We start from the raw sequence: 20,623 nt of genomic DNA, 5'->3' as shown, positions 1-20,623 counted from the left end.
GTTAGTCTTGCTTTCCTTTTGGTAGCAGCAGCAGTCGGATAGGAACTTGCCTAGCGACCATTGCAGTTTCGAGCGGTAAACACAACCGCGCGGCGCGGGACCGCGACCCCTCCCCACCTCCTGCGCGCTCGGGCACCGCGCGGCCGCTAAGCCCCGCCCCCCGCCTCCTATTGGTCCAGGAGGCGGTGTCGGGCGTGCGCGCGGGCGCCCCGATGCCCGGATGGCCCGTGGCTTCCGGCGTTCTCCCCGTGGGCGGTAGGGGGCGCTCGTCACAGAACTCTGCTTTGTTAACGGGGCCTCCCGGGCCAGCGTAGCCTAGGAGCGGCCGGTGAGGAGCCGCCGCCGTCTCGTCGCTCGAGCTCTGGAGCGACCATGGTCACTCAGGCTCCGGCCGCGGGGCCTCCGCGCTCCCCGTGAAGGGTCGGAAGATGCGCGGGAAGTAGCAGGTACCCGCTCCGTGGGCGGCGGAGAGTCCCGATCATTCCCTCATTCCCGCGCCCTCCGGGGCCTACTCGCAGCTCGGGCCGGCTCGCGGGGTCGCGGGGCACGAGGCTGGGCGACCGTTTGCCCGCGCTGGACCCTGATGTCATTCTGCGGCCCGGGGTGTGCGTGTGGCTGGGAATTGGGGGTGGGGGTGGGGGAGAGACGGCGCAGTTAGCACGGCGCATGCGCGGGAGGGGACGGAGGGAGGGGAGGAGGGAAGAGCCGGGGTCTCCCGGCAGGCCCCGCGCGCGGGGGGCGGCTCCGGGGTCGCGCTGGGCTCCTTGCTGGGGTCCAGGAGGTGACAGGTGCCTGGTCCCGGGCTCGCCGGGATGCGGCTTCCGGGACGGGTGGGACTGGGCTGGGCCGAGTTGACTCAGCTCTTCCTGTGGGGCTGGTCAAGTTGGGACACGTCCGGCGTCGGCTGTCGGAGGAGCTAAGTCCTGACATGTCTCCAGCTGGGGTTATTTAAACGCTGCCCCGTTTCCGCAGCCGTCTGCTGGGCGAGCGGGAGACGGACCGGATACCCCCGGGGGACCCTCTCGGATCACCGCGCTTCTCCTGCTGGCCTTCAGGTAAGGGACAGCTCGCCGACGTCGTTTTTGCATTTGAGAGCTATTGCCGAAAGACGTTTTCTGTCTCCTTCGTAAATGCATGTATTTATTTGTCCCATTTCGTAGTTGTTTTACAATTTCAAGTTTTTATCGTGTGTGTTGTTGTTTTTTTTCTACTTGTAGGCCAATGTGCAATACCAACATGTCTGTGTCTACCGAGGGTGCTGCAAGCACCTCACAGATTCCAGCTTCGGAACAAGAGACTCTGGTTGGTATTTCTGCCTCGAGTGTGTAAATATAGCTTGCTTTACCAGGTAATCGAGGAAGCAAAATTGAAACCTGGATTATCGCACAGTCGTCTTAAGTATTTACCTACAAACTCTTGACTTTCTCGGTTGTAATTGCATTAGAGTGGTCACTGCGACCTGTATTTCCACAGCCCTTCCCCTGACGCAGGCTTTAAAAGTGCAGTGTGTGGGTGCTGCTGGTTGTGACATGATGTTCTACCACTGTTCTAAACGGTAAACCGAAAGTCATAGAAACATCCGTGCTTTTTGTGAGGATTTTAGTTATGAGAGGAATGCATAAAATATATAAAGTTCCAGTCTTTGCTCTGTATCTCTTTAAGTTTTCTACTTTATATTAGCATATAAAGGTGTTCTACAGCTTGTCAGAAAGTTACAAAATTACTTTTAATAGCTGCATAGGCTTTGATAATGTGATTGAACCTCAGCCTTTGGAGTGTGTGTGTATGCAAGTACTGTACCGCTGAGCTGAGCGACAGTCTCCGTCTCAGGACTCCTGGTGGATGTAAAAGTTGCCCATGTGTTTGAGTAAAATAAGGGTGTGACTGTACTGTGAGGAAGATAGGGAACTAGAATCCTAAGTCCTGATAACCACATTTGATTGCAAACTGCTAACTCTGCTCAGCAGAGGTTATCGCCGTCTTCGATCCTGCCAGCCTTTGTTTTCCCTTTCTGATGTAATTTCATACATATTTGTGGAGAATACATGTATGCAAGTTAAGTCAGTTCTTACGGTTACTGCTCCGTGGAGTAAAATCTATTGTACTATTGTTTCAGTGGGCATGTCCCAGATCTCCAGTTAAACAGCCTGTTTGTTCTGGGTTTGCCAATGTCTGTCTCTCTTTACTGTCCCTCTTCCTTTCCTCCCCCATTTTTTTTTTTTTGCATATTTTTAGTAGCTTGCATAATTCTCTTTCAAGTATAGTTAACCTAAGAAATTTTTTTTACAAGGACTATAATCTGATGTCTGCCCCATTGAAGATATCAAATTTGTTTTTTTTTTTTGATAATTTTTGAATTTTCTTGTAATGCTTTGGAAGAATTCTTCCATTTCAAGATTATGACCATATTTAAAGTATTTTCATATAGCATTTTAAAAACCTTTTCCGGTAGATCTTTATTCAGAACTCTCTTTGTTAAGTGTGAGATTACAAACAGTGTTGTGTTTTTATAGTAGTTTTTAAAATCAACTCTTTATCTTGTAAGCTTTGATAAGAAACTGGCTTTCCATTGTAGAGTTTTGATTTGAGTTAATATGTAAAAATGTAGAACTTCTTGCTTTGACAGTACGTATGTTAAAATTGATACACTAAGGAAAAGGCTAGCATGACTTCTATATGAGTTACATAAGAAAATTAAGAATTAATAAGTCTTTTTCAGCTGGGCGTGGTGGCACATGCATTTAATCCTAGCACTTGGGAGGCAGAGGCAGGCGGATCTCTGAGTTTGAGGCCAGCCTGGTCTATAGAGTGAGTTCCAGGACAGCCAAGGCTACACAGAGAAACCCTGTCTAGAAAAAACAAAGAAACAAAAAGTCTTTTTCAAATCTTGTAAGAGTGAATTACTTAATCTGAAAATAAGGTCTTAATACCCTTTTTTGGTTTCCATTTCTTTTTTTAAAAAACTGATTTCTATAGGTTGGAGAGATGCCTCAGAGGTTAAGAGCACTGTCTGCTCTTCCAGAGGTCCTGAGTTCAATTCCCAGCAACCACATGGTGGCTCACAACCATCTGATGCCCTCCCTCTTCTGGTGTGCAGGTGTACACGCAGACAGAGCACTCATATACAGAATACATAAATAACAGAGTCTTTAAAACTTTTTTCTTTATTTTTGAAATTATATCATTTCTCCTTTCCTTTTCTTCCTCCAAAGCCTCCAGTATACCCCTTCTCTCTTTCATGACTTTCTTCATTAATTGTTACATGCCTAATACATGCTACATTCCCAGATACAGCCTGCTCAGTCTGAATAATGCCATTTGTATGTATGTTTTCAGGGCTGACCTTTTGGTATTGGATAACCAGTTTGTGTGCTCTTCCAGAATAAATAACTGAAAAGTACATTTTAAAATTGTGCTAAAAGTAGTCTTTAAAAAAAGAAAAAGAAAAGAGTGGTGCTGGAGAGAGGGCTCAGCAGTTAAATACAGTTGCTGTTGTTACAGAGGACCCAGATTTGATCCCCAGAATGGATAATGTGGCTCAGCCCTCTTGTAACTCTAGTTGAAGAGGATCTGATGGCCTCTTTTGGCCTCCAAGGGCACTGTTTGCACACGGTGCACTTAAATACATCAGGTGAAATACCAGTATACATAAAATAATAATAAAAGTCTTCAAATTACCAAAAAAATCCACAGAAGTGGTTGTCTGTGTGGTGGAGTCAAACTAAAACAGCTGAGTTTGCAGATACAGAGAGCATAGTCATGTTACATGCCTTCCTCCCCAGTTTCTAGACACTCTCTCAGCTTAGTCATAAGCTCAGTGTACTTACTGTCCTTGACGCACTTAATGGTATTTTAAAAATAAACTAAATGCCTTTAAAGGTAGTGGTTAGTCCTATTTGTCCTCAGTACTCTGCCATGAGGCTATATTCTAGCCATGTAGACAGAGAGGCCTGGCACAGTGAGATCTGCAGCCATTGCAACAATAGAGCCATACAAAATAACTGTCCTGACAGAGACAGCCTGCCAAGCAGCCAGGAGGGAGCACGACTGCTCCTCAGAGGACCTGGCTTCCACTCTCAGTACTCACATGGTGACTCCTAGCCATCTGGAACTCCAATTCCAGGGGTCCAGCACTGTTGTGGCCTCCCTGGGGACCAGGGACACAAGTGGTGCATAGAAGTACATGCAGGCAAAACATGCATATGCGTAGAACAGACAGAAAGCCAGCAGGCTGTCCATGCTGGGCATCCACTAGCTATAGAACACGAGTCAACAGGAGCATTGATCATCAAAGCTGACATGCAGGAGTGTCTTTAGATATCTGTGGCCGATGGTAATATACTTCGATTTCAGACTGAGGTGGCTAGAGCAAGCTCAGGGACACTTTATCATGGTGTTCCTTGGTATCGGCTATCAGGCTGCCAGGCTGGGCTCACTAGCCGATTTGTGGGTGACAGCTTGCTAGGTAGGTGACAGTTGTTCAGTTTTTATCTTTTTAAGGATTCATTTCTTATTTTATATATAGGAATGTTTTGCCTGCATGTGTATATGTGTACCATGTGGGTGTCTGGTGCCTATAGAAACCAGAAGAGGGTGTCAGATCCCTTGGAACCAGAGTTACTGGTGGTTTTGATCTATCATATGGGTTCTGAGAACTAAATTCAGGGTCTCTATAAGAGCAACAAGTGGTCTTAACTTCTAAGCCTCAGTGCCATCAACTATTATCTCACTACTGGGAAAGCTGGATTAGAATCAAATTGTAGCTGGCTACTTGTTTTTTATAAATAAAGCTTATTGTTATATATTTACTCTTATAGTTTATGTAGTACTTTGCTTTTCACTTTCTGGCTCTTCTGATATTACTGGCATGCTCTTTAAAGATCATTTGTCATGAGTGTGTGTGTGTGTGTGTGTGTGTGTGTGTGTGTGTGTGTGTGTGTGAGAGAGAGAGAGAGAGAGGGAGAGAGAATATCTAGCCTTTGCGTGTATTTTAAGTGATAAATAAATGATGCATAAACCACATACAAAGAAAACAATGAGTTGTAGCTGTGGGCTGTCATTGTACTCTTTGAATTGTTCATTACCTTGTGACTTTGGTTTCTTCTCTAGCAGTCAGGAATGGGTATATGATAGATTGGTGATAGGTTTTGTCCTAAGATATATTCTATTCTCCTACATTCTATAAGCTCCCTTTCAGTAGACTGATGGATTTGTACAGTATAGTAAGCAGACTGAGTCTCAGCTAGGTTGTGTGGTTGGTGGCAAGCAGATGATGGAGCTGGAGGAAGGAGTCAGTGCTCACTCACACACTCCCCTGTGTGTGTGTGTGTGTGCATGTGTGCGCGCGTGTGTGTGTAGCTCCTGCCTGCAGAGGCTACAGTGGATGTTGGGTCACCTAGGATGTTGGTAGCTGCCTTTTGGTGGCCCTAGGAATCTAGACTTGGGTCCCCTGCAAAGCAGCAAGTGCTTTTAATCTCTCAGCCATCTCTCTAGCCTCTTGATATCGTTTTGATCAGAACAAATTGAATTTGATTATTTGACATGACACCAGGATTTGATGACTTCATGATAATTTCATAGTAGCTTTTCCCAAAGCATTTTCTGTCCTCACTCTTAGTGGTGTGCACTTGTACTTAGTGTGAAACCCGACTTTCTGAAGTGCAGCTTGGTAACAAATTGTTATAAGCATGGTGTTTGCTGCCTGTATTGGGCTTCTTTCTGGCCATACATAAAGGGCTTGAGCTGTAGAGTATGTTCATGGTGTAACATCAGCTCTTTTTCTTTTCTTTTACAGGTTAGACCAAAACCATTGCTTTTGAAGTTGTTAAAGTCCGTTGGAGCACAAAACGATACTTACACTATGAAAGAGGTGAGCAGAACTGAGGGAGGGAGAGCCGATGGCTTAATGGTTACATAGAGGCATCTCTGGTGGTTTTATCACGTTTGAGTGAGATTGGTCATTCAGATTTTATAATAAGCAAGAACATTAAATTTTGTGATCATTTGAACTATAATTTGAAGCTAAAAATTCTAATTTATATGAATTCCTCCCTTCCTTTCTTTGAGACAAAGTCTTTTTTTTTTTTAAAGATTTATTTATTTATTATATGTGAGTACACTGTAGCTGTCTTCAGACACTCCAGAAGAGGGCATCAAATTTCATTACTGATGGTTGTGAGCCACCATGTAGTTGCTGGGATTTGAAATCAAGACCTTCAGAAGAGCAATCGGTGCTCTTAACCACTAGCCATCTCACCAGCCCCTGAGACAAAGTTTTACTGTATAGCCCTGGCTGTCCTGGAACTCACTATGTAGACCAGGCTGGCCTCAGACTCAGAGAGATCCACCTGTCTCTGCCTCCTGAGTACTGGAATTAAAGGCATGTGCCACCACGCCAAGCTCGCTCGCTCATGCTCGCTCGCCCGCCCGCCCTCCCTCCCCCCCCCCCCCTCTCTCTTTCTTTCTTTCTTTTTTTCCCAAGACAGGGTTTCTCTGTGTAGCCTTGGCTGCCCTGGAACTCACTCTGCAGACCACACTGACCTTGAACTCAGAAATCTGCCTGCCTCTACCTCCCAAGTGCTGAGATTGAAGGCGTACACGACCATTGCCCAGCAGATTCCCTCAATTTTATCCAAGGACTTCTTGGGCATCCCTGGGTCCCAGGTTAGAACTTGTACAACTGCTGGGCAGTGGTGGCGTACACCTTTAATCCCAGCACTCGGGAGGCAGAGGCAGGCAGATTTCTGAGTTCAAGGCCAGCCTGGTCTACAGAGTGAGTTCCAGGACAGCCAGGGCTACACAGAGAAACCCTGTCTCCAAAAAGAAAAAAGAAAAAAAAAAGAAAAGAAAGAAAGAAAAAGAAGAAAGAACTTATACAACTGTTGGAATGCTCAGGTGGCTGATTCATAGACACAATGTTGTATTCTTTGCCTTAACATTTATTAGTAAAGTGTTGTTTTCAGCTAGAGGTTGGACAGTTGTAGACAGAATTTTTGCGTGGCTGAGATATAAGTGTTTATCTCTCACTTAGGTTAAGGCTTGTTTACTTAAAACACTCAAGTTCTTGTGGCAGGTTAGGGGCTTCTTCTCAGCTACACTTTTGGAAACTTCTCAAAGGACACTTTGTAGAGGGAACCCAGGTGTCCTTCCTGTCCCACTGACTGTCAACAGTTTGTGATCCATAGACATGTAAAAATTTCCTTTAAGATTGATTGGCTCCTGCTTAGCTAGTTAAAGTCTCCTTAGTGTTCAATGATGTTTTTAAGGTTATTAACTTTGGATTGACCTTTATAAAGGTTAGACAGATGTTAAACAAGTGTGGATTTAGTAGTAGATAGATATGAGAAAATCGATGAAGGCCATCAAAAAGATTTAGTGCTTATGCTAAGCTGTATGCAGTAGGTCAGCAGTCTTCCTTTGCTCTCTGCGGGGTGTTGGCTTCAGGACACTGCCTGCCAAGTCTCTTACTTAAACCATGCAACTGTCTCTATATGGACATCACCTCTTAGACTTTAAGTTATCCTTAGAGTATCCGTAATACACAATGTGTGTAGTTGTTATACTGTATTCTTTAAGGAATAGTGACAAGGAAAAACATTTCTACATTTAGGATGGATGCCAGGAATATTATTAGACCCACAGTCAAATGGATCTGTGGCGGTGGGACTTACAGATTGTTTATAGTGTCTGATACCAGTTTTCAGTTACAAGATCTTTATTCTGGGACACTTGAGAATGTAGTGAGCTAGTGTGGTAGACAGTACGCTGGGATAGGTGTCATGTCCTGGGTTAGTTTCTCATCTCTGTTTGTTTTTATTTTTCCCCCTGTGGTGCTGGGTGTCAGATCAAGGGAGCACATTTTACCTACTGAACGACACTCGACCTTGTTTTCATACAGGAATAACAGTTTCCCCGGGGTGTCAGGATGGTGAGACTGTACTGACAAACCTGCACTGTGCACTGTAAAATGCTGTCTAGAGTTACATTGTTGATGGGCTCGTTTTGGAATAACAAAGTATGTTGCTTAAGCTGCCGTAATGGAGCACATGGAATGTAATAACTTAGTAGTGATGGTTCAGGCCCTGGACTGTTTGGTGAAGTCTACATTAATAACTGAGAATATTCCATTGGGAGATGTTACTGATGATGTCCTATCTTCCTCTGTGATGACCTCAGAGCTGTTGAAGTATACGTTTGTGACATGTCACTATTGTAATTTATTGCTGTATTTTACCTTATTCGTTTTTTTATTCAATTTTTTAAAAAAATTTATTTATTATATGTAAGTACACTGTAGCTGTCTTCAGACACTCCAGAAGAGGGCGCCAGATCTCATTGCAGATGGTTGTGAGCCACCATGTGGTTGCTGGGATTTGAACTCATGACCTTCAGAAGGCTCTTAACCGCTGAGCCATCTCTCCAGTTTCCCCCCTCCCTTTTTTTTAACCTCTTTTTTTCTTTCCTAGTATCATATGTTAGTATCTAGGTTTCTGGGAAAATTTAAAATTTATAAGAAAACCAGAAAATACATTTAAGTAATGTGGAGAAACAGTTACTTCTGTTGTCATCAGCGTGGAAGTATTTAAAAGACGCTTCTACAATACAAATGTTTGCTCTTGTACATGATTGTGGGTGTGGCTGTTAGTGTAATCTTGTTCAGTTAAGTGTGGTATTGCTAAATGTATATGAAACTGCTATGTGATTTCCTTAGTGTTTAGAAACCATATTTGTGTTTCAGATTATATTTTATATTGGCCAGTATATTATGACTAAGAGGTTATATGACGAGAAGCAGCAGCACATTGTGTATTGTTCAAATGATCTCCTAGGAGATGTGTTTGGAGTCCCAAGTTTCTCTGTGAAGGAGCACAGGTAAGCCTTGAGCATGGTGGGTTATAAGAACAATAGTGTGCATGGGGCCGGAGAGATGTTCAGTGGTTAAGTGGACCCAGGTTCAATTCCCAGCCCCCTCCATGGCAGCTCACAACTGTTGGTACTGCCAGTTCTATAGGATCTGGTGCTTTCACACAGACATACATGCAGGTAAACATAAAAACATCTTTAAAAAAAGCACCAGCTGGGCAGTCACTGTGTCTCACCTCTGTCAGAGAGGAACTGTGACCATGGATACAAAATGCTAAAATTGGGTGTCATTTTTTGAGGCCCTACTGCGATTAACAGTAGTCATAGCATATTGTGTGGGAACCTGAACTCTGGAATCTTATTTTTGATTGTGTGTGTGTATGTGCATATGCCACTGTGAGTGTGTGGCAGTCAGGAGTCAGCCTGTCCTTCCACCATGTGGGTACTGGGGATTGAATTCAGGTTACCAGGCTTGACCTTTTGAGACAGGTCGTGTCCTTAGTCTGTGGGTGTGTGAATGGATCTGACATCTCTCAGCTGTAGGCTCTCTACTCACATGTTTTTTTTGTTTTTTTTTTTTTTCTTACAAGGAAAATATATGCAATGATCTACAGAAATTTAGTGGCTGTAAGTCAGCAAGGTAAGGTAATTTTGAATATTATAAACATAGCATAACTTAATAACAGTTCTTTTTCATGTAAGATCTTACGTATCCTAGTTTAACCTTAAACTCAATATGTAGCTAAGGACCCTTGAGCTTTAAAAAAAAAACAACCCACAAACCTTTGAGTAGCTTTTTGTGTATGTATCTGTGTGTCTGTGTAGGGTGGGATAGATACATGGTGTAGACATGGAAGTCAAAAAAACAGCTTGGCGGAATTGGTCTACCTTTTACGTGGGTTCTGGTATCCAGCTCATATCTGTAGGCTGCGTGGCAGGTACTTTGACCTCCTGAAACATCTTGCCAGTCCCCTAATCATGTTTTAAAGACTTGGATGTTGTATTAGTCAGGGTTTCTATTCCTGCACAAACATCATGACCAAGAAGCAAATTGGGAAGGAAAGGGTTTATTTAGGTTACACTTCCACATTGCTGTTCATCACCAAAGGATGCAGGACTGGAACTCAAGCAGGTCAGAAAGCAGGAGCTGATGCAGAGGCCATGGAGGGATGTTCTTTACTGGCTTGCTTCCCCTGGCTTACTCAGCCTGCTCTCTTAATAGAACCAAGACTACCAGCCCAGAGATGGCACCACCCACAAGGGGCCTTTCCCCCTTGATCACTAATTGAGAAAATGCCTTACAGTTGGATCTCATGGAGGCATTTCCTCAACTGAAGCTCCTTTCTCTGTGATAACTCCAGCTGTGTCAAGTTGACACACAAAACCAGCCAGTACAGATGTATACTTCATGTTTTAAAGACTTGGATGTATACTTCCTGGCAGTTCTGCTTTAACCCTTAGCACTGTAAATTAAAAAGGCAAAATATCACAGGCACATTGTTACTGTGTGCTGCTTTCATTTGTGTTTGCTTCTGGCTCTGTTTATTATTTTTAATTAACTTTCATTGCCTACCGATTTTTTTTTTTTTTTAGAAATTATTTTTGGGTGTATTAGTGTTTTGCCTGCATGTGTGTCTGTGTACCATCTGTGTGCAGTGCCTTTGGAGGACAGAAGACCCCATCAGGTCTCCTAGAACTTGTTACAGACAGTTAATGACTGCTGTGTGGGCTGGGAATTGAAGCCAGAACTTCTGGTAGAGTAGCCAGGGCTCTTAACCATGAAGCTGTGTTCCCAGCCTCTACTTTTTTGTTGTTTTGAGACTGGATCCCCGTAAATTATCCAGGCTCATTTGGAACCCAGGCTTCTTGCTCCCCTTTCAAGTAGCAGACGTTTGTTCATTTATTCAGTACTGCTGAAAGTTGAACTTAGGCTCACACCCTTGCGTTTAGAAAGTACTGTACTAGTTAGCTGCCCCAGCCAGGCTTCAACTCATCTCGTTCTGTCTTAAAGAATTAAAGTGACTTCTTTCATTTCATTTTATTTGTATGGGTGTTTTTTTCTGTCCTGCTGTATGCACGTATGCATGTGCACATGTATGTGCACCGTGTGTGCAGTGCCCAGCAAGGTCAGAGGAGGAGCATTGAATCTCCCAGGACTGGAGTTCGACTCTCGTGAGTGAGTGGCCACCTCTGGAAGACCTTCAAGTGCTCTTAAGCACCAGAGTCATCTCTCCAGCCCCTCTTTGGAAAAAATAATTTAATTATACTGCCTGGTGTGGTTACACAGACGTTTAATCTTAGCAGATGGGCAGCTGGACTTGTCCAGCCAAGTTTACATAAAGAGACCCTGTCTCAAAAAGGCAAAAAGCAAGTTTTAATTATGTGTGCATCCCTTTATGTGAATATGTGCACATGAGTGCATCTGTTCTTAGAGGCCAGGAGTGTCAGCTTCCCTAGAGCTGGAGTTAGGGAGTTTTGAGCTGTGTTATCTAGGAACTAAGAGCAATCCAGCCCCATGATTCTCCTTGAAAGTAAAAGAAAGTACATTTATTTGTGTTTGAGCATCCTTATGCCATGATGTGCATTGGGAAGTCAAATTGAATGTCCTGTCAATCTCAGTCACAACCCTGGGTTATCAGGGTTCCTTCTGAAGAACAGAGAATGTTAAAAGCGGCTTAGTAGAAGCATGATCAAACCTCAGAATGCGTTGAGATGTTTCAGGAAGTAATATAATTACCTAGATAGGACCTTGAAAGAGTGGGGTTTCATCTCTTCTCTTTTCTTGCCCCCCTTTGTATTCTTGCTCTTGTTTCTTGAGTGGACACTTAGCATTTTTAGGTAAGCATCATTTTAGCTCTCCTTGGCAGTTCTTTTCTTTTCTTTTTTTTTTTTTTTTTAAAGATTTATTTATTTATTACATGTAAGTACACTGTAGCTGTCTTCAGACACTCCAGAAGAGGGCGCCAGATCTCGTTACGGATGGTTGTGAGCCACCATGTGGTTGCTGGGATTTGAACTCTGGACCTTTGGAAGAGCAGTCGGGTGCTCTTACCCACTGAGCCATCTCACCAGCCCCCGGCAGTTCTTTTCTAGTGACTTGAGCACAGGTCCTTGTGTGTGGTTCACAAGCACTCTGATGTCGAGCTACTTACTGAGAGAATTGGTTATTTTTGGGATGCAACCTTTTTGAGAACCTAGTAAAGGTACTTGATTTCATTCTATAAGTGTGTACATGTGGATAGTGTTTTTATTATTTACTACTATTATTATTATTATTATGGTTTTTCGAGACAGGGTTTCTCTGTATAGCCCTGGCTGTCCTGTAATTCACTGTTTAGACCAGGCTGGCCTTGAACTCAGAAATCTGCCTGCCTCTGCCTCCCAAGTGCTGGGATTAAAGGCGTGCGCCACCACCAGCTATTTTTTTTTTTTTTTTTAAAGAAAGAGTTTCTCTTTTTAGAGACAGGCTCTCACTATTAGCTATGGTTGGGCTAGAACTCACTATGTAGATCAGGCAGACCTTTAACTCCCAGAGATCTATCCACCTGCCTCTGCCTTCTAGACTTACATACCGCCATATCTGCTATTAGTTGTATTTGAACACCAGTAGCTGTGGGCTCTGAAATCCCGTACCTTACCGTTACCCTTGAACATAACTACTGTGTTCAGAAGCTTGCTTGGTTTCTAGACTGAATCAACCATTCTCTTGCGATCCCATATTCAGAAGTCACTGTGTTGTGTGTACAGTGTGTTGTAAAAGGCACCAGGATCCTCTCTAAACAAAGAACAAAGTAATTAGTTTGGTAACTGAGACCTGTGGTTTTCAGCTTCTGCCTCATGATGCTGAGATTACTGGGACCTGCTAAGGCTCTTTATGTCATAATATACAATTATGGTATCTGATAGTATTTTAAATTTTCTCTAGTAGTCATTCACTTAATGAATTTTGACAGATTACTGACATTTTCTCTTGATGTTGTGTTTCAGTTTAGTTAAAAGTAATTTTGAAAATCCTAGGTGAGCCTTGTCAGCCTTGTCACCCCCGTGACTTTATTGCATTTGTTTTATAACTGTACACATACCAGATAGCACAGCTTATCTATGGATGCCTTTTAAAGTTTATATTCTGCCATAGTACAAGACAGTTCAGTGCCGTGACTCACTGTCTGAGGTGCTCTGCCGGTGCTCAGCCATGGTGTCATGGTTGATGGATGTGCTTTAGGGCGGTAGTCTAGGGTATGGATTGTGACTTTTGAGTAATTTTGCCCATTCCAATTCTGGAACTTGGATGTTTTGAGAGCTTGGTCTGTGAAACTTAAGTACAAACTACACCTGTCTATCTACATAACTCTTTTAAATTCATTATTTTTTCCAAGCTAAATCGTTCACCTCCCCACAGTCCTCTCTTGGTGAGTGGTACCGCACATTCTTCATCTAGTTAGACTCTTGGGATCACTTCCTTTCCCTTATAGACATCTGGCCTTAACCAGTTTTTATGTCTTAATTTTCTCAAGTTGATTGTCTTAGTTAGGGTTTGCATTGCTGTGAAGAGACACCATGACCAAGGCAGCTCCTGTTATTAAGGAAAACATTTAATTGGGGCTGACTTAATACTTCAGAGGGTCAGTCCATTATTCTCATGCAGGAAGCATGGCAGCATGCAGGCAGACATGGTGCTGGAGGATCTACACCCTGATCCAAAGGTGGAAGGCAAGCAAGAGGCAGGTTTCTTCCACACTGGGCGGAGCCTGAGCAAGGGAGCCTTAGAGCCCATGCCCACAGAGACACACCTCTTCCAACCAGGTCACACCTCCTCTAGCCAGGCCACACCCTGGGCCAAGCATATTCAAACCACCACTTAAATACTTAATTACTGTGTGTGTGTGTGTGTGTGTATGTGTGTGTGTGTGTGTGGTGCATGTGTGTATGTGTATGTGCGCCACCACCACCTGGAGGTTTGTTGCTTCTTATTTAGGAGTTTTATGATTGCTCTCTGGGGAGAATAGTTCTGTGAGCTAGGAAATTAGCTTTATTTCTTGAACTAAAACCCTTTTAATAGTGAGAGGTTGCCTGCCGGGCATGGTGGCACACGCCTTTAATCCCAGCACTCGGGAGGCAGAGGCAGGCGGATTTCTGAGTTCGAGGCCAGCCTGGTCTACAAAATGAGTTCCAGGACAGCCAGGACTATACAGAGAAACCCTGTCTCGAAAAACCAAAAAAAAAAAAAATAGTGAGAGGTTGCAAGATGGCCTCAGGCAAGATTATAGACCTGCTTGAATAACTGTTGAGAAGAATCACTTTGTATGTGACTCGGCTGAACACGCATGGCTCTGTGCACAGTGACCCTGCACTTTACTGTTTGAGTACAGATGAGTTTATTATATGTTGGTGTCAGTCACAGGAACTGTTTGCATGTGCATGATTTCTCACATACTCCTCCTTCCGTCTGCAGTGTCCTATGCTAGCTTCAGCGTAGGCGATGACAGAATCTGTCCTGATAGCTCTTCAGAGCCCCCTTCCCCCATGTCTTCTAAACATTTTTGTTTCCCCTGCTAGTATATCTTAAAATTTGCTTCATAATTCCTGTTGAATTTATATCTCCAGCATGCAAATGACTCTCGATACAAATGGTTAATAGTTGTTGAAAGGTTAGATTTTGTATAGGGCATGTGTTAGACTGGTATATGTTGAATTCTTGCTTTCTTTGTTTTGATCCATTTTTTACTTTCTCTTACAATCTTCAGACTCTGGCACATCACTGAGAGAGAGCAGATGTCAGCCTGAAGGTGGGAGTGACCTGAAGGTAATACTTGCATAAAGTTCTTACTCTAACACACTTTTCTCTTTAAAATATCCTGTCTGTGCGTGTTGTCTGTAAGTGTGGGTGTGTGTATGTCCTCCAGCCAAAAGAAAGAGGTGACGCTCACCTGGAGCTGAGTTACAGGTGGTTGTGAGCTGCCCCAGACATGAGTGATGGAAACCAGACTCACCCCAGCAAGAACAGCACATGGTCTTCTTCTCTGAGCCACCGCTCTAGCTTCATGACACGTAGTTCTTGAAAATTGGGTGGGTTACATAAAGCAGGATGTGGAACAGCCAATGTTTAATGTTTACTTTGCAATATTTTACTTTCTTTTATGTACTTAGGACCCTGTGCAAGCGCCACCAGAAGAGAAACCTTCATCTTCTGATTTAGTTTCTAGACCGTCTACCTCATCTAGAAGGAGATCCATTAGTGAGACAGGTACATAGGGACATTATGTGACATACTAAACAGTTGCTTGGTGTTTCCATTTTGGGTCAAATGACCCTTTTACGGAGGTCTGAGACCTAAGACCACTGAAAACCATATAGTTGCATTATGATTCATCACATTAGCAAAGCTGTGGTTATGAAGTAGCAATGAAAATAGTTTTATGGTTGGGGTCAGCACTATGAGGAACTGTATTAAAGAGTCACAGTGCTGGGCGGTGGTGGCTCACGTCTTTAATTCCAGCACTTGGGAGGCAGAGGCAGGTGGATTTCTGAGTTTGAGGCCAGCGTGGTCTACAAAGTGAGTTCCAGGAAAGCCAGGGCTACACAGAGAAACCCTGTTTCGAAAAACCAAAAAAAAAAAAAAAAAAAAAAAAAAAAATCACAGTGTTAGGAAGGTTAAGAGCTGCTGCCCTGGACTTCTAATAAAAGGAGATGAAGTTGTTCTTTGTTTTGGGACAGGGCTTCTATATAGATCAGGTTTACCTTTGCATAGTCTTATTCTTTTTTTTTTTTTTAACTATTTATTTAATGTATGAGTGCTCTGCTGCTCTTAACCTTACTGAGCCATTTCACCAGCCCAGTCTTATTCTTAAAGCTTACTGTTGATGGAAAATCGTATACTGTTGAATCAGTAAAAGCACTAGGAGGATTAAATGACTAACTTGTGGAGGTAACATCTACAAAGAAGGTTGCAAGCTTAGAAGTAGAGCTTATGTGTAGCTGAACCAATGAAACACTGCTGACTTTTGAAACGTTAATGGTTCGCTACTGTGTTTAATATAATTGAAATTAAATTTTATTGCAAATAGGTGCTGAAGATATTTCAGTCTCAAATCAGTCACAGTACAGGGAGTTTTAACTCCCCATTTCCTTTAATCTATAGAAGAGAACACAGGTGAGCTACCTGGTGAACGGCACCGGAAGCGCCGCAGGTCCCTGTCCTTTGATCCGAGCCTGGGTCTATGTGAGCTGAGGGAGATATGCTGTGATGGTGGCGGTGGCAGCAGCAGTAGCAGCAGCAGCAGCAGCAGCAGCGAGTCCACAGAGACGCCCTCGCATCAGGTAGTGCTTGGGTTTAAGAAATTATCTTACTTTTTAATATGGAAGTGTCTTGCCTGCCAGAGTGTACACCACATGCATGCAATGCTGTTGGAGTCCACAAGAGGGTGTGGAGTCCCCTGGAACTGGGGTTAGGGATGGTTGAAGCCACTGTGTGGGTGCCAGGAAAGTGGATTGACTACCACATCTCTGCCCTATATTTAATGCTGCAGATTAAATCCAGGACTCTGCGCTGGGCAAATGTTCTACCAGTTAATGATATCCCCAACACCCAACAGTCAGTGAGTCAACCTCTCTGCTATAGCCTATCTAATTCTTAGAATCTGTGACCTGCTATCAAAACAGAATGTTTCTTTTTTCTGTAATTGTATATATATATATATATATGCTCTTCTAAAAATCTTCCATATTAAAAATTTGTTCCTTTTTAAACTTAAGTGAAAATGCTTTTAATACAAATGTTTTTTGCTTTGTTTTAACTTACTTATGAGAACATTAGTCTCAGTAGTTTTACCCTTTATTTACAGGGAACACTATGCCTGATAGTGTTTCAAATAATTTGTTAAAGGATCCTACAACTAATTATTACATTTAATAAGACAGACAACTTGAGAGCTCAGTGGTTAAGAGCCCTGACTGGTCTTCCAGAGGTCCTGAGTTCAACTCCCAGCAACCACATGGTGGCTCACAACCATCTATAATGGCATCTGATGCCCTCTTCTGGTGTGTCTGAAGACAGCTACAGTGTACTTAGATATAATAATAAATAAATCTTAAAAAAAAAAAGACTGCTTTTATATGTCAAGGTGACTGTATTTTCTGGAAGAGAAATGAGGTGTCTGAGGTTAAGCAGCATCTTGGTAGCAAATTGAGAATGCCTGTGTCCTGAATTCTAGAGTAATGTGTTTTTCTCAGTTGTAAGTTCGTTCATTTGTGGATGAACTTAGTGTATGATTTGAAGTTGAATCTCTTGTTTGCATTTTTGTGAGACAGGGTCTCTATTTAGTCCTGACTCTTGGCTGTCTTGGAACTCACTGTGTAGACCAGGCTGGTTTTGAACCCACAGAGATCTTCCAGTCTCTGCCTCCTGAATGAATGCTAGGATTAAAGACATACACCACATGCCTGGCCTGAAGTTGAATTTTTTAATCTCAGCACTCAGGAAGCAGGGACAGCAGAGCTCTCTGAGGTAATAGCCAATATGGTGTACATACGAAGTTCCAGGCCAACCAAGGCTGCATCGGAAAACCCAGATGCCAGCTTTGTATTTGTGTGTCGTAACTAGCATTCCGTCACACTAACCTGTGAGTCAGGGAGGCCTTCGCCTTCCTGTATTTAATAGGATAAATTCACAGTGGTGCTTCAGCTAATAGTGGGTGTGCATGTAATCACACAGGTGGGAAAGGTCATTGTGGAAGATCTTTTTATGGTATTGTGGGAACCTTAGCCAAAGAAAGATGAGTGGGACTTGGAAACTCAGATTATCTTATTGAGAAAAAGTTAGTGTGTGGATTGATTTAGGAAACAAGATCTGGCAGGAGCATGGGTATTGAATAGGGTGAGGATGTGTTTAGCTGGACATTTGAAAATGTTAATGCAGTCATTCTGGGTGTAACCTCGGGGCTAAGGGGCTCTGACTTATCCTTCATGAAGTAGGACTTTGAGTAAGGTAATAACGTTGAACCCAGTCTCTGTGGTCTGGGGCTGAGAAGGAAATAGTGGCTCAGGATGAACACACACGGAGCTCTAAATGAGGCCCAGAGGCAATGTATTTACATTCGCTGCATTCTTCCTCCATAGGATCTTGACGATGGCGTAAGTGAGCATTCTGGTGATTGCCTGGATCAGGATTCAGTTTCTGATCAGTTTAGTGTGGAATTTGAAGTTGAGTCTCTCGACTCGGAAGATTACAGCCTGAGTGACGAAGGGCACGAGCTCTCAGATGAGGATGACGAGGTGGGTTTCCGTGTTTATTAGCTTTTTAATAAGATGAAGAGGTGATCTATTCAGATTCTCTGGAAATTCTTGCTGTTTGATTTGTTAGAGATAAAATATTGCTTTGTGGATTTGAGGTGAACTTTTATAGTTTTTTTTTTTTGCTTGATTTATTTATTTAGATTTATTTGTTATGTATACCACATTCTGCCTGCATGTATTTCTGCAGGCCAGAAGAGGGCACCAGATAAGGTTATTAGCCACCATGTGGGAATTGAACTCAGGACCTTTGGAAGAGCAGTCAGTGCTCTTAACCTCTGAGCCATCTCTCCAGCCCTTTGCTTGATTTATTATAGTCTCACATTACTAAATAAAAAACTTAGGAGAGTTTGAACAATGTTTTTAAACTTTTTTTGAGTTGATGGGGTGTTTTTGTTTTGCTTGTTTTTTGCTTTTTGAGACTTGGTTTCTCTGTATAGCCCTAGCTGTCCTGGAACTTGCTTTGTAGACCAGGCTGGCCTCAGATCTGCCTGCCTCTGCTTCCCAAGTCCTGGAATTAAAGGTGTGCACTACCACTGCTCTGCTAATGATGAACATTCTCATAATGGCTCGACCACAAAATTCTCCATTTGGTCCTCCCATTTATGTATGTATGTGTGTGTGTGTTTATTTGTTTTTGAGACAGAGTATCACCATGTATCCCTGGCTGACCCTGAACTGGCTATCTAGACCAGCCTGGCCTTCAACTCATGGGAATCCTCTTGCCTCTGCCTCCTGATTGCTGGGATGAAAGGTGTGAGCCACACTCCTGCCCCTCCCTTTTTAGTACTGATTTGTTTTTCACAAATGTAAAGCATGCGACGAACAGCGTCCAGTAGAAACGAGTATCTCTTTCTTGGGAGTAACTCTACATTTCTAGTTGTTTTCTGTCTAATAACTCTAAATTTATAAAATGTCTTCTTGAGTGTTTTGTTTGGTTTTAAGTATCTAACCACTCTTGCCATGGCGAGAAAAGGTTTTACTATCCTGCGTTTCCTGCTTGCCTTGAACTGCAGTTAACTTTCTTTCAGAACTCTTTGTCCACAGTTAATGGCTCAAGCTGTTTGTTTTAAGACTTACTAAGAATTCTGGCTTCTTGGTTGAAGGGTTGAATTGATGCTAATGAATTTGTCTTACTAGGTCTATCGGGTCACAGTCTATCAGACAGGAGAGAGCGATACAGACTCTTTTGAGGGAGATCCTGAGATTTCCTTAGCTGTAAGTATACAGATTCTTCAGAGAAGTAAAACACAATGTTGAGATCAGAATTCGGAATATAGGTAGTTGTGAGCCACCACGTGTGTGCTCAGAACTTGAGCCAGCTCTAGCCTATCACTATTTCATATGTGTCACCTTGTGTGTGTGTGTGTGTGTATATGTAGGGGAAAGTACCTAGAGTCTACTCTATTAGCTAATTTCTGGTATACAGTGTTAGATATGTTCCTCATGTTCTTTGCCTATTTATGTAAAATATGAAATGCTGAAAATTAAGCTGCATGGTATACTTTTACCTCAGCCACATTGAAGTTCTCAGCCTCGCTATGAACATTGACTGAAGAGTCACTGTCTTTTCTATTGAAGGACTATTGGAAATGTACCTCATGCAGTGAAATGAATCCTCCCCTTCCATCACACTGCAAAAGGTGCTGGACCCTTCGTGAGAACTGGCTTCCAGAAGATAAGGGGAAAGAGAAAGTGGAAATCTCTGAAAAAGCCAAACTGGAAAACTCAGCTCAGGCAGAAGAAGGCTTGGATGTGCCTGATGGCAAAAAGCTGACAGAGAATGATGCTAAGGAGCCATGTGCTGAGGAGGACAGCGAGGAGAAGGCCGAACAGACGCCCCTGTCCCAGGAGAGTGACGACTATTCCCAACCGTCGACTTCCAGCAGCATTGTTTATAGCAGCCAAGAAAGCGTGAAAGAGTTGAGGGAGGAAACGCAGGACAAAGAGGAGAGTGTGGAATCTAGCTTCTCCCTGAATGCCGTCGAACCATGTGTGATCTGCCAGGGGCGGCCTAAAAATGGCTGCATTGTCCACGGCAAGACTGGACACCTCATGTCGTGTTTCACGTGTGCAAAGAAGCTAAAAAAAAGAAACAAGCCCTGCCCAGTGTGCAGACAGCCAATCCAAATGATTGTGCTAACTTACTTCAACTAGCTAACAAAAATAGAATTTTATATTTCTAACTATATAACCCCCAAATTAGACAACATGGGTATTATTTTTATACATTAAAGCCAGAAAACTGTCTTAGTCCACATAAAATTCACTTATAATTTATCCTGGAGAATAAATATGGTGAATTTTTTCTTCCTTTTAGGGAAATTTCACTTGATTATTTTATATTTGTGTTTTAAGTAATTTGCATTGGCTGTTTATATTTTCCTTATATTTTAAATAATCTCCACTTGGGAGGACTTTGGAAGTGTATGTGAGAAGTCCTTTCCGTCTCCTGCGGATGATGGTGGGCCTT

General features: G+C 43.0%; 1 protein-coding gene across 3 annotated transcripts; it reads left to right on the top strand.

Moving 5' to 3' along the window:
• Positions 1 to 254: 254 nt before the first annotated feature.
• Positions 255 to 20,345, top strand: Mdm2 (MDM2 proto-oncogene). Of its 3 annotated transcripts, XM_085843190.1 has the most exons (12): positions 255 to 446; positions 973 to 1,055; positions 1,218 to 1,302; positions 5,795 to 5,869; positions 8,738 to 8,871; positions 9,453 to 9,502; positions 14,607 to 14,665; positions 15,010 to 15,106; positions 16,001 to 16,179; positions 17,977 to 18,132; positions 19,291 to 19,368; positions 19,732 to 20,345. In XM_085843190.1, the coding sequence occupies exons 3-12, from the start codon at positions 1,222 to 1,224 to the stop codon at positions 20,305 to 20,307; spliced, it is 1,485 nt and encodes a 494-aa protein (XP_085699316.1). In that variant the 5' UTR covers positions 255 to 446; positions 973 to 1,055; positions 1,218 to 1,221; the 3' UTR covers positions 20,308 to 20,345. The 3 variants fall into 3 exon arrangements, with proteins under 3 accessions (XP_085699316.1, XP_085699317.1, XP_085699318.1); XM_085843191.1 differs by lacking the exon at positions 1,218 to 1,302 and having other exon boundaries at positions 256 to 446; XM_085843192.1 differs by lacking the exons at positions 255 to 446; positions 1,218 to 1,302 and having other exon boundaries at positions 753 to 1,055.
• The last annotated feature ends 278 nt before the right edge of the window (positions 20,346 to 20,623 follow it).

Source organism: Mus caroli, unplaced genomic scaffold (genome assembly GCF_978045245.1).
Source record: "Mus caroli unplaced genomic scaffold, Mus_caroli_1 scaffold_9, whole genome shotgun sequence".
Taxonomy (NCBI): Eukaryota; Metazoa; Chordata; class Mammalia; order Rodentia; family Muridae; genus Mus; species Mus caroli.
Note: the sequence above shows the minus strand (reverse complement) of the source record. Positions and strands in the feature narration are given on the sequence as shown.

Coding starts and splice junctions, on each gene's coding strand:
- Mdm2 (XM_085843190.1), top strand. CDS start 1,222: ATGTGCAATACCAACATGTCTGTGTCTACCGAGGGTGCTGCAAGCACC. Junction 1,303..5,794: donor CTTCGGAACAAGAGACTCTG/GTTGGTATTTCT, acceptor TTTCTTTTACAG/GTTAGACCAAAACCATTGCT. Junction 19,369..19,731: donor ATCCTGAGATTTCCTTAGCT/GTAAGTATACAG, acceptor TTTCTATTGAAG/GACTATTGGAAATGTACCTC.